Source organism: Folsomia candida, unplaced genomic scaffold (genome assembly GCF_002217175.1).
Source record: "Folsomia candida strain VU population unplaced genomic scaffold, ASM221717v1 Fcan01_Sc010, whole genome shotgun sequence".
NCBI classification, from domain to species: Eukaryota; Metazoa; Arthropoda; class Collembola; order Entomobryomorpha; family Isotomidae; genus Folsomia; species Folsomia candida.
In genome coordinates, this window is record NW_019091202.1 from 340,135 (window position 1) to 352,250 (window position 12,116).

Consider the following 12,116-nt stretch of genomic DNA (forward strand, 5'->3'; position numbering starts at 1 on the left):
AAAACCCAATTAACATGGTAAAACCCATTAAAACCCATGGGTTTTATCATTTTTGATTAAAACCCTGGGTTCTTCCGAACCCTGCATTTCTCATCATGGGGAATATTTCGAGGTCGATGGGGGGCAAATTGAGTGCAGGTACAGCTATGACTTGTAAAAGGACGTTGACCGCGGAGAATTTCAGTTTGTCGATAACATCGAAAATAGCAGTATCATTTCGACATAAGGAGATTCTTGTTCTTGTCTTTGCTTTTAGTTTGGGGGTGGACCCATAATTCCAAACGTGCGAGACGAGTCGACATTGTTTGATGTCATTGCTTGTCAGGAAGCTGCAGAGGTGGCCGACAATCTGTTTAATCATGGCGAGATTATTAATCTTAATGGGTGTGCAAATAAGCTTCGTCCTCCTAGATTTTTTTGCAACATGTAAAGGGGCCATCCATCTATTACATGATGAAAAATTCTCTATTTTAGCACCCACCCTCTTGAAACGTTATTTCTTTTACATAAGCAGACGTGGAGAATATGCACATCTTGCAAAAAAACAATTGTGAGCAGTGAGAGATATGGCTCGGATGTGGCGCATCCCTCCAAACCATGGAAAGTCAGCGATTGGCTGTTGGACTTTTTGGCTGCACACTTAAAAATGTAATGGTACATACTATGATATCGAACGGATCGAGATAATGGAGATTGGTTTGCGGCATCATACATACGACCCCAGGGGGAGGATCCAATCAACTTTTGGGGTCAGTCGGACCACCCTACCATGGGGTGTGGTCGGGAAAAAAGTAAATTTTTACTAAATCGAATCTATAGATGAAATACGGTGATATTAAGTATTCCGTCGGTGTGGCACACCACCTCCATCCTGGGGGTATTGTCAGGGGCAATATGAGATTTTACTGAAATTGAATCTGTACATGCAATACAATGAAATTAAGTATTCCTCAGCTGGCGTTGGGATGAAGTGATCTATAGATTCGATTTAGTAAAAATTTACTTTTTTTCCCGACCACACCCCATGGTAGGGTGGTCCGACTGACCCCAAAAGTTGATTGGATCCTCCCCCTGGGGTCGTATGTATGATGCCGCAAACCAATCTCCATTATCTCGATCCGTTCGATATCATAGTATGTCCCATTACATTTTTAAGTGTGCAGCCAAAAAGTCCAACAGCCAATCGCTGACTTTCCATGGTTTGGAGGGATGCGCCACATCCGAGCCATATCTCTCACTGATTGTGAGGGACCAGGCTGGCACACCCTCTAACAGAAATACTGGCAAACAAATGTGTGTTATTAGTTTTACCTCATGATGTAATAAAGGCCCAGGGTAGGAATCGTCTGCATTTTCTAAGGGCGAGGTACCCCGCATTGAAACATCTTCCTGATAAAATCAATAGTCCAACAAGATACATATTTATATGCGTATGTAAATCTTACTTGGTTATTAAATTAATAAAAACAATAAACACTTCAAAATTTAGATTTTTAATAACTTACTTCTAATCTCTCCTCGTTTAGCATAATCAATCACGTGGCAGTGAAATAAAGTTCAAATTTCTTGCGAATATACATACAACTTCTAATTGATAATTTTTTGATGGTTGCGTTAATTTCTAAATATTTACTACAGATGTTCCCTCAATCGAAATCTAACTGAAGTAAAATATGCAAGTATTTATTTCATCCGACTGACCACCACCACCAACCCTTTCTCTTTTGTGCACCCTTTCCTTGTTGTAATCTCCATACATAGAAGGTTGTCCACTTCTCCTCATTAACGATGTTTATAGCACAGTACATGCATATGTACAACAAAAATCATGCATCATCTTTAATGCAAAAGTCTTAATTTCAGAATTTTGCATGAAAAGTGGGTGAAAACGTGAAAATGGAGACTCTCAAACTTCTCTTTGGACGTACATATTTATGTATGATGCACCGATGTGTACAATTGCTGCCTAGTATTTCTAAACAGTCGAGGACAAAGAAGCTGTTTCCATTATAGTATTAACTTGGGCCAAAAGAAATAATTTTATCTATAAGGAAGAGAGTCATCCGTTTGGTGTTAAACGACGCTTTTCATTGCTAAAGTGTTCTCTCTTTTTATGTGTACTCACTCCGGAGAATTCGGAATCTCCCGAGGTTAGTATTTAACCTTCACACATGAAAGCCTTGTCTCACAGCTGGCGACTTTCTCCTCGGACACGTGTACAAAAACAAGTATCCTGAAAATACATACATAGACTTTGTCTTACTTACATTTACGTAGATATTTAAATGTGTCAAATTTAACAGATAAGGTTGAGTCTATCATGAATCTGGAGCCGGATTCCATTTCGTCACGAAGAAGGAATCCTTTCAAGTGTGCCAATTTAAGTGAACTTTTCCACTGGAAATTTGTAACTCGTTGCCTTAACAGGGTGAGAGGAGGACAAACCGACATGATTCCACATTTGCCAAGCTTGGTAGGTTTAATATTAAATTCGTCAAGGAGCATATTGATTACGAATTGGAAAGTTATTTATGTATTTGTACAGTACACTCTAAATAATTTGGGGATAAATAGTAACCCACGAGGGTACTATGAATAGTACTGCATTTTTGGTAGTGATTAACGACATGTTTTGTCACCGACGGGAAATTAGTCAAGCAAATGTGCTGTCGTTTTTTTATAAAAATCAGTGCTTTAATATTGAGCGTACTAACGTCAAATTTCGCAAATTCAGAACCTAAATAACCTACTCAAACTCTGACTACATCGAAAATCCTGACCACCTTCATACCCAAGGGTTTTCCTTACTCTGCTCCTCGGGTGATGATTAGTCTCTAAATTATTTAGAGTGTACTCAACATGTAAAATGGCCATTATTTAAAATGGAAGTTATCCATGTACCCAGAAGAAATTATGCAAGTGACCGGGGGTCCTTCACATATGTACAGGGTGGTTCAAATGTCACGCCACAATGGAAAATTATCCAATAAGAAAAATTCGTAAATTTCCTAATTTTGTCTCTGAAATTCAACATTTGAAGATCTGTGTCACCAATGTTCCATTAGTTTTGATAACAATTAATGAAAATCTTAATCCCAACTCCTCGTAACTAATGGAGATGTCAGGACTTTTTCGATTGCAAAATTTTCCATTGTAATACTCCTGAACCATAACCTCCATCAAAACTTTGAACACATTTCAGCCCGCATTCTCATCTTCCCCTGCAAAAATTCTCCTTGGCAAACCTTGGGCACGTTCGCGTACCTACAACTTCAACAAACGTGGTTAAAGTGAGGTGAACATGCTAGCGGGGAAATAGGTTGAGTGGGCGGCGACAAGTAAAGAAACCGGGGTAAATGTGTTCAAAATTTTGATGGAGGTTATGGTTCAGGAGTATTAGCGAGACATTTTTACCACCCTGTATGAAGAAATCTTATCTATGTATGTATTTACCTAGGTTTTGACCCTAATATTTAACCACTTGTGGAAAACCTGCCCATCCGAACTATTCAAGTGCCGACTCGTCTGCAACCTTTGGAATGACGAAGTTTTATCCATTTTGATTAAGGAAGGATTTTCCAGTGCCTATTTTACTGGGGAAGACTTCTCCCGAAATCCTGCCAAGTTTCTAAAAAACTATAGACTCCACTCGCACAAAAGCCCACTCATTCTTAACAACTGGGTGTTTGACGTACCCTCCTGCGGGATTTTAGAAAATTATTCTTCCTACTTGATGGTAAAGTATCGAGAAACCCGTTTCAAGCGAGAAATCCTTCACTTCCGGAGGCAAGATTATTCCGCTGGGGTTAAATCGGTTAAAATAATCGTGAATGATTTCCTACTTCGGGAATTTTTGATTTTTAACCTATTTCGAAAACTTTGCCACACTTTGGACACCATTGAGCTGGTATTTAACCCATTAGTTTGTCGAAACTGGACGGTACCCTGGCCCAGCGTGGCGGTTAGTGGGTTTAGCTCGTTGACCGAATTACGGGTAGATTTTGGACCCTATCCGGAATGGGGGCATCTTTATTCCGATTGTCCCGCCTGGTTTGATGGCTTCTTGAAGGCAGCGTGGCCATCTGTTGAAGTATTAAAATTGGTACGGGGGGAAGCTCTAATTCCACTTTGGGACTTAAGGCCCCCCTCGTTTCCAAACTTGACCCATCTTGAGCTCGGAATTCGGAGGTTACACCCCAACTTGGATGGACTGCTCGAGTTTAACGGGCAGTTACAAGTGTTAACCATTTATCGGGTAGATTCCCGCTGGGAGAAGCCTCATACGAAAGGTACACTCCGATCGGATGGATTGAACAGCGGGGAATATTTGACCTTATTGGTGGAAAAACATGCAGAAACCTTGACCGAGTTAACCTTACCATTACCGCAGATAAGCTATGAGGTATTTAAGTTGCCACAGAGTTTGCCCAGGTTAAGACTGCTTTCTGTAGCGTTTTGTGAATGGACAAAAGTCGAAATTTTACCGGGAGACTATATACTGCCCGAGCTGAGGGAATTGTATTTAAATCCCGAGTGGGAAGCGATGTATGTGGACGATGAAGATCTGTTTTGGCAAAAGGAAACGTTTAAAGAGTTTTTCAAGCTGGCGGGAAGCTGTAGAAATTTACAAACGATGAAAATAGCGCAGTTAAACGTTGAGCAGATTTTTGTCGGGGCAATTTCGCCGAGTAAAATGAGGACCTTGATGGAAAAATATTTTAAAGATGTATTTCAAATTATGAATGCCTGTACTGGTTTGAAAAGCGAATGGGTTTCAAAATTTGGAGAGCAGGTGGACACATTTATGCAGATGGGGGACCACCCATAAATTGTGTCACGTGATTTGGTGCCTACATATGTAAAATATGTTAATGGGTGGGATCTGAAAACCGCGATTTTTCCATGACATATGTACATAGTTTCTGGGTGTCTCCTAGCAGGATAAATTATGCATAATTTATGTACCGAAACGCATGTATTTCGGTACTTATGGGTGATTTGAATGTCACGCTACAATTGCAAATTTTTCAATGCGAAAAAATCGTAAATTTCCGTAAGTTACTGAAATTTTGTTTCTGAAGTTCAACATTTTAAGAATTTTGTCATCAGTGTTCCATTGTTCTTAATACCTAAATCTTGCAACTGATGGAGATTTAGGGTATTCCATTTGTAAAAGTTTCCAGTGTAGCCTGACATTTAAACCACCCAGTCCATACATCCTTGAATATTTTTGATCTACTGGGACCATAAAAAGCATGTTAACGATTTAAGTGATGGTAAGGGTATTCAAGGTATCCTATCCTTACCGTGTTAATTATAACATGGGACACGATGGGGGAGGGCTAGGGGTAAAAAGTCTCCGAAAATATATTCCATTATTTATGTACGTCCCCTAAGGCATGAAAAGTTTTAACGGATTATTTTTGTGTTACAGGCTATGTTTATCATTACTGATGTAATGTATAATGTTGCTTGGCATTGATGCTTGAATAGATTTATTTTAAATAATAAAAAACACCAAAACAAGGTTTGTATTGTCATGCTCAAGAATTCATTGATCATAAAATTTCGAACGTAATAATTCAAATGTACAGTATTATAGGCCATTGCCTTTTCTGAAGGGTAAAATGATTTTTACAAATGTAGAGAATGACTGTGCTCTCTGTGTATTATTTATCGGCTTCGTTTGGAGGTACCACAGAACTATACTATTCTATCTAGAAGGAGTACTGGACGAGCGATAGTAGCCACACTATGAGCGCCGTCTATGCACATTCACCAACTAATAATACACTGGTAGGTGTTGCACCCGAGCGCCACCACTTCTCACCTAGCAACTAAATAATACACAGATGGGTATGTGCGCCACCGTCGCTCCAGTTGACACACAACTTTGTATACTCAAATCAGCAGGGAAACATACCCATTGGGAGGTACATACGGATTCATCAGAACAAACCGATAACAATCCATACAAATAGATAAATGTGCGCACGAGTCATGCATAAACATGCATGCAAAACGTGAGTGGCTAAAAATTAATGAATTTGTTTAAAGCCAAACCTGGTTTGAACCTGGAATAAATATGGCTTGCTTATTCCTTATTCGCAGCCTCTTCGGGCCCAAAAAGGAGCAATTGTGCAGAATCAGAAATTGAATACTTAACAATTTTTGTTAGTTTAATATATGTGTAGGGACCTATATACGTACATATGCTTAAGATTGGGGTATGAGTAGATTTCATTGGTCAATAAATAAGTAATTTGAAAGCAAATTAGTTAACCCTTGTAGTACTCAATATGTTGGAATTAAAATTAAATTAAAAATTAGGATTGAAGAATCCACACCAAAATAATAGATTACATAAACACTTCCAGCAATTGGATCTTGAACGATGAGACGTATAGGTAAGTTCTAAATGTAAGTTTTATATCTTAAGATAATACAGATAATTTAGCCTGTAAATTTGCTTTGCTACCACAGGTAAAATTATTTCCAATCCCCACACTAGTAAAGCCACCGTCAGCAATACACCACAAACACTAAACAATTCCACAATTTGACTCGTTAACTTCAGTCTTTGATAAAACAATAGGCTTAGAGCAGAAGTTGATTTCATGATATGAGTACTCCCTTTTGAAAATAACACACTAAAATATTCGGCAATGCCAGACTCCACCAAAAATGCCAGCTTCATCTTTACCCTTTGATGGCTTCGACTACCCGCATTATAACGTTCGAACCTGTAAATGCTTGGGATACTTAATATTCTATCAATTCCTTTCACAAACCACTTATTTTTATCCGTTTTATCATTAAAATAGTTCAAATACTCGTCACTGGCATCATTCAATGATATAAAGGCCGTCTTATCACAGGATTCAATAAACTCGAAGAACGCATCGTTCCTGTGTGAAAAGAAACCTAAATTATCTAGATTATCATTCCCCGGGGGAACGTTGGCCATTTTGAACACATGCGGATTTTTGTAGTCGCTTGGGTTTCCGAGTGACGCATAAAACTGGTATACGTCGAAGCCAAAATTCGTTAGGCGCATGTTGCCCGTGGACCGGTTGGGGCCAATGCCGTACAACTTTGCTCTGTCGGCATCAATTGGCGTTACTATCCGAAATCCAACCAGATCCCGCCAATTCTGCACAGTTGAAACATAGTCGGGCCGAAGAACCTCGTCCGCTGAGAGAAAGCTTTTATAGAAATTGTTAGCAAAGAAGAAAAATACGGCTAGGCATGCTAACGTAACATTAATCATAGAACGAGGCCAAAATTTGTATGTTCCACTAGTTTTCTGTATTTGTAGGTCGCCATTTTCTAAAATATAAGTAACCATTTGGTACAATTTCGTCCAAACGGTTGACCCGATTGAGGATGGTGTTGTGACCTGTGACTCGACCCACGTTAGGATTAGCAGACAAAGTGCTGCAAAAGTAAGTGTCGCAATTAAGGCATCTCCAGTGTAAGAAGCAAACAGGATTGACGCTCCCTTAATCATGACTCCATTGCAAGTTATGAAACTGTACGAGTCAGTATTGGAAACAATCAAGTGTTCCGGGTGGAACACTGTGTATCTTGTAGCTCGCTCCCTCCAAAGGAGTAGTAACATTCAATTTCCATTGATTAGAGATGGGAACTCAATTAATGTCACGTTTCGGGAAGGTAAGGTGCTTTGCAGGAACGTAGTGTTTAAATTGTCCCGTAACAAGAGCAGAATGGCAGCATGGACACATTTTTTGCACATCATGTTAGGTCCCTGATATTGGGAATGTCTTTCAACGATATTATAAATTGAATGAGTTGAAATTCCAGTAAACACTATGTTATCAGCCAAACCGATGGAAATTGTATGCTGGGAAAGTTCTAGTTGCATAATTTCCACGAAGTTAGGAACATGGATTCTTTGCGGATTAAGAAGAACCCCAATGAAGAATGTTGGAGCACAAAAATCACAAATATAGAGGACCTTTTCAACCTTTAAGATGTCAATTTTAACCAAAAATGCAGCCATGGTTTGTTCACTAAATCCGGACGTGATTTGTTCCAGTAGTGAGTGATCCGTAATTTGAGATTTTGCCACTATGAATAAAGTGTGGGACTCAAGACGAGCAGAATGCGACATTACTGAAGGTTTATTATCCTGATCGTAATGGTCAAAGGTTACAAGATGCACGAGACCGACATAAGATAACCAGGCTTTAATCATAACTGCATTAAGGTTTTTTAAAAGTTTTCCGTAGTAATCGTTAACAATGGGAAGGTTTTCTGGGAATATAAAGTATACAATGGGAAATATATATTTTCTTTGGTACTTAGAAACTACCCGTTTCTCCATGGTGACCAAGATTCGTTGTGTAATGCACATATTATCAATTGCATGCAAGAATTGATTCCCGTCCTTCACGATTACATTAATAAATGTGTCGTACTGGCAAATTAGGTATGTTAATGTTAAGTGCGTCCCTTCTGGAAATGAGCAATTACAAAATGTTTGAACGAAGAGCAACAGAAATAAATAAAGATTTGTGGAAAACTGCATAATTATTTTAAGATTAAAGAATATGTAAATGCGTGACATTAAAAATGAACCGATTTGGTGGAATGTTTGGTGTGTTAATGTGATATATAATCTTGTTAGTTCGTAATATGTAACTCGAGAATTTTTTAAAAGTTTACATTTATTGAGAAACTTAAGGACCGGAAATTGTATTTGACAGTTTCAATGCTCTTTACGTCACTGTGAGTGTTATTTCATAGGTTTGCAAATGTACCGATAATTTATCTGACCGTTTATGTACATATATGTGCATACAACCCGCACGGGTGGTTTGGAAACAAGTACTTATAGCAAGTCGTCCTTACATTTAATGATTGATTGACGGCAAGTAGTGTGTAGAATGCTTGATATGACGAGAATAAAATATTTCGACAATGAGTAGTTTCCTTACTGGTGTGTGGCTATTTGTAAATGACAGCTTGAAGACCTACAAATCTTGCTTATGTACTGCATTAATATGTACACTGCAAAAAATATCGTCACCAGATTTACACCGCGCGGTGTCTATATGTGGCTACACCGCGCGGTGTCTATATGTGGCTACACCGCTTTGGTGTAAAATCAACACGGTTGGTGTAAAAAAGTTTTGACACCAAAACGGTGACAATTCAGCACCGTTCCACACCTGTATTGCTACGAGTTGGGTGATATTGCGTGGTGTTGATTTTTCACTAACCGGTGACATTTTCTGTGCAAATTTAGTGTTATTGAAATAAAACCACATTAAATTATATATTTCACTTCATATATTTGTTTATTATATGAACATTTTCATAAATCTAAATACAACTTGTTATTATTGGCATACAAATTAATTGAAAATGATGTCTTAAAATAATATACATACCGCCCAATTTACAATTAGTTTATATTTCCACGGCGTCATGAATTACTAAACTACTTATATTAATTAATTTAAACGTTTCTTGTACCGGGGCAATTTTATAAGCAAACATTTCGAGACAAAAATATTGTACTTTCGGAGGATTAATTAGAATTAAAGAAGAATTATCTTTTAGTACAATTAACTCGGAAATTAAACCGAACTGGGGAAAAATTGGTCCTATTTCATAATATACAACAAAATTGCATCTTTAATCATAACCCCGAAACCAAACTTGGTTTGTTGTAAAAATTGAGGTCTCATCATCAAAATCTTCGCAGCTTTCAAATCCCCATAATAACTCAAGTTTACCAGACTCTTTATTGATAAATTTAAGGAGTGAAGGGGGTTTGCATAAACTTTTCGTCTTATCTATGATGCATTGGGAGAGAGACGGCCAAGTGTCAAGGAAGTTGGTTTCTGAATCAGGATGTAGAAGAGAAGAGAAGTTTACCTAAATGAAAAATTAAGTTTGTTGGTTAGTCAAAATATCCAATATTTAACGGTAAAATTATTTTTAAATAGTACCAAGAAATCACATTCGCCAAACTTATTGTAGGGCTTTAGAATGGACAGCTCGTTGGTAGAACGAAGTAGATTCCTATGTGGTAGCGTTGCAGTCTTGAATTTCCTGCACCTCAGCCTTAGGAGGGGAGCTTGCGAGGTTGATAATAACAGATATTGGTGCCCTTTGGATATGTGGTAGGGACCCATGAGTGTACTAAAACCCTGAAGTAGTTTGACTCCATGGCCACATTTGCGCCCGCCACACCCACTCAAAAATGTCCAAAAAACGCTCTCACCCCAGTTTTCACTCACTCAAATCCACGCCAAAAATCCAATTTTACTCGGATTTTGAAATTTCTTTCACCATTATACTCCCAGATAGTTGCTTTCTTCAATCCAATATCAAACTCAATTTTTTCGAAATTTTTAGTATTTTTAAAATTTAAAATTCTGAATGAGCATTGTTGTAGTCATCAACAAAACAAATTATGTTTGCGAAATAATCATCAATAAAATTGAGTTTGATATTGGATTGAAGAAAGCAACTATCTGGGAGTATAATGGTGAAAGAAATTTCAAAATCCGAGTAAAATTGGATTTTTGGCGTGGATTTGAATGAGTGAAAACTGGGGTGAAAGCGTTTTTTGGGCATTTTTGAGTGGGTGTGGCGGGCGCAAATGTGGCCATGGAGTCAAACTACTTCAGGGTTTTAGTACACTCATGGGTCCCTACCACATATCCAAAGGGCACCAAGATCTGTTATTATCGACCTCGCAAGCTCCCCTCCTTAGAGGATAGGCCGTTTAATTTCGTTAACAAATCTTCGAAACTTTGGCGATCCTGGTCGAGACTTTTGTTGACCGTGGCCCCAGCCGGTGCCCCTGAACGAGAGTTCCTTATTTTTTCCTTTCAAGTTCCCGTGAATCAAGCGAAGCCTTGCCTCAATCAGGCCGGAGCGATTAGTGTCATCGTAGAGTAAATCCTGCAACGAATACAAACTGATTATTTTGATTCTAAAAAATTGACATTTTCAAAATTTCTGACGATTCCTTGAGTACTCGACGAGAATCCCCGACACGGCAATATTTCCACAATTGCTAAAGCACGAAGTTTCTAGTCCTTTGTAGGCGGAGTCTCGCTGAAATTAAAACAAAATATTAATTATATAGATAATTAAGTAATATATTAACTGAGTGTTTTATGGAGAAAAACCTGTTTTATAAATTAACCCTTTATACTGAACAAGTTTTTCAACAAATTCCTTAATTAAGTAGGAAGAAGAACTGGAATCAACGAAACCATTTTTGTTGCAATCGGAAACGACGGCAGAAAGTTGTTGATTTTCTTCCAGAAAATTGTTCAGCACCTAGAACAAGAAATCAATTAATTTTAAAAATACTCTATAAATTTATGCTTCCTCGCTCACCTGTTTGAATAAATTCCCGTCCTGTTCACTATGGAAAATTGAAGTCGAGGTTGAGCTAACATCTAGGAAAAGGGAATTATTAAACAACTAAAAATTGATGTAAAAGCTGTGTGACTTTTGTATTACTTACAAGATCACGACTTCAAATGTTGTCGCTCCTGTGTCTTCTCCTTTCACATAGAAGATAAGATTGAGGGTGGTGGCCTGTTCGAGAAGAATTTGCAGGACTTCTTCATCCACCTCGCCTGCTTCGTCTTGAAGGGACAATTCTGCCTCCTCCGGCAGCAAGAACTTTGTCCTAACTAAAAAATAAATAATTTATTGGAACACTAAAAAGTCGACGAATTACTACATAATTCAAAGAACATTTATTGACAAATCAACTTACCCATATTCATAAAATCGTGATAACCAGTAGTTTCACAAACAATTAATTTGTAACGTCTCCCAGAATTAAAAATTCTCACTAATTTCGTCATGCTGATAGTTTAGATGGTGATGGCAGTAGAAATGATGGCGGTGTGAGAAGCACGGGGGAGTAAAATAAAAACGTTGTCTATTGTCACCAAAACGGTGATGAATTTACACCGCCAGTGAAATTATTTACACCGTTTCTTGGTAAGTCGGTGCAACCACAGCTTGGTGTAATTCTATCCCCGCGGGGTGGTGAGCATTGGGGTGAGATGCTACCAGATTGGGGATAATCATTCTCACCAAGAGTTCGGTGTAAA

The 12,116-nt window shown here is 38.2% G+C and overlaps 2 protein-coding genes and 1 long non-coding RNA gene across 5 annotated transcripts; 1 reads left to right on the forward strand and 2 right to left on the reverse strand.

Annotated features, from left to right (window-relative positions):
* LOC118436800 lies at positions 1-1,656 on the reverse strand. 2 transcript variants are annotated; one of them, XR_004835710.1, is made up of 3 exons: positions 1,506-1,656; positions 1,312-1,389; positions 1-443 (listed from the first exon to the last, which is right to left on the reverse strand). XR_004835710.1 is itself a non-coding variant. In XM_035855409.1 (3 exons), exons 1-3 carry the CDS (start codon positions 1,527-1,529, stop codon positions 47-49), a joined length of 405 nt encoding a protein of 134 aa, XP_035711302.1. In that variant the 5' UTR covers positions 1,530-1,656; the 3' UTR covers positions 1-46. The 2 variants fall into 2 exon arrangements, 1 of the variants encoding a protein (XP_035711302.1); XM_035855409.1 differs by having other exon boundaries at positions 1-349.
* Positions 1,657-2,180: 524 nt separating this feature from the next.
* LOC118436659 lies at positions 2,181-5,526 on the forward strand. 2 transcript variants are annotated; one of them, XM_035855172.1, is made up of 3 exons: positions 2,181-2,228; positions 2,304-2,473; positions 3,458-5,526. In XM_035855172.1, the coding sequence occupies exons 2-3, from the start codon at positions 2,321-2,323 to the stop codon at positions 4,826-4,828; spliced, it is 1,524 nt and encodes a 507-aa protein (XP_035711065.1). In that variant the 5' UTR covers positions 2,181-2,228; positions 2,304-2,320; the 3' UTR covers positions 4,829-5,526. The 2 variants fall into 2 exon arrangements, with proteins under 2 accessions (XP_035711065.1, XP_035711064.1); XM_035855171.1 differs by having other exon boundaries at positions 2,202-2,473.
* Positions 5,527-11,066: 5,540 nt separating this feature from the next.
* Positions 11,067-11,679, reverse strand: LOC118436783. The gene is made up of 4 exons (XR_004835702.1): positions 11,516-11,679; positions 11,386-11,447; positions 11,189-11,325; positions 11,067-11,097 (listed from the first exon to the last, which is right to left on the reverse strand). It is a non-coding gene; the product is annotated as an uncharacterized LOC118436783 (long non-coding RNA).
* Positions 11,680-12,116: the final 437 nt, after the last annotated feature.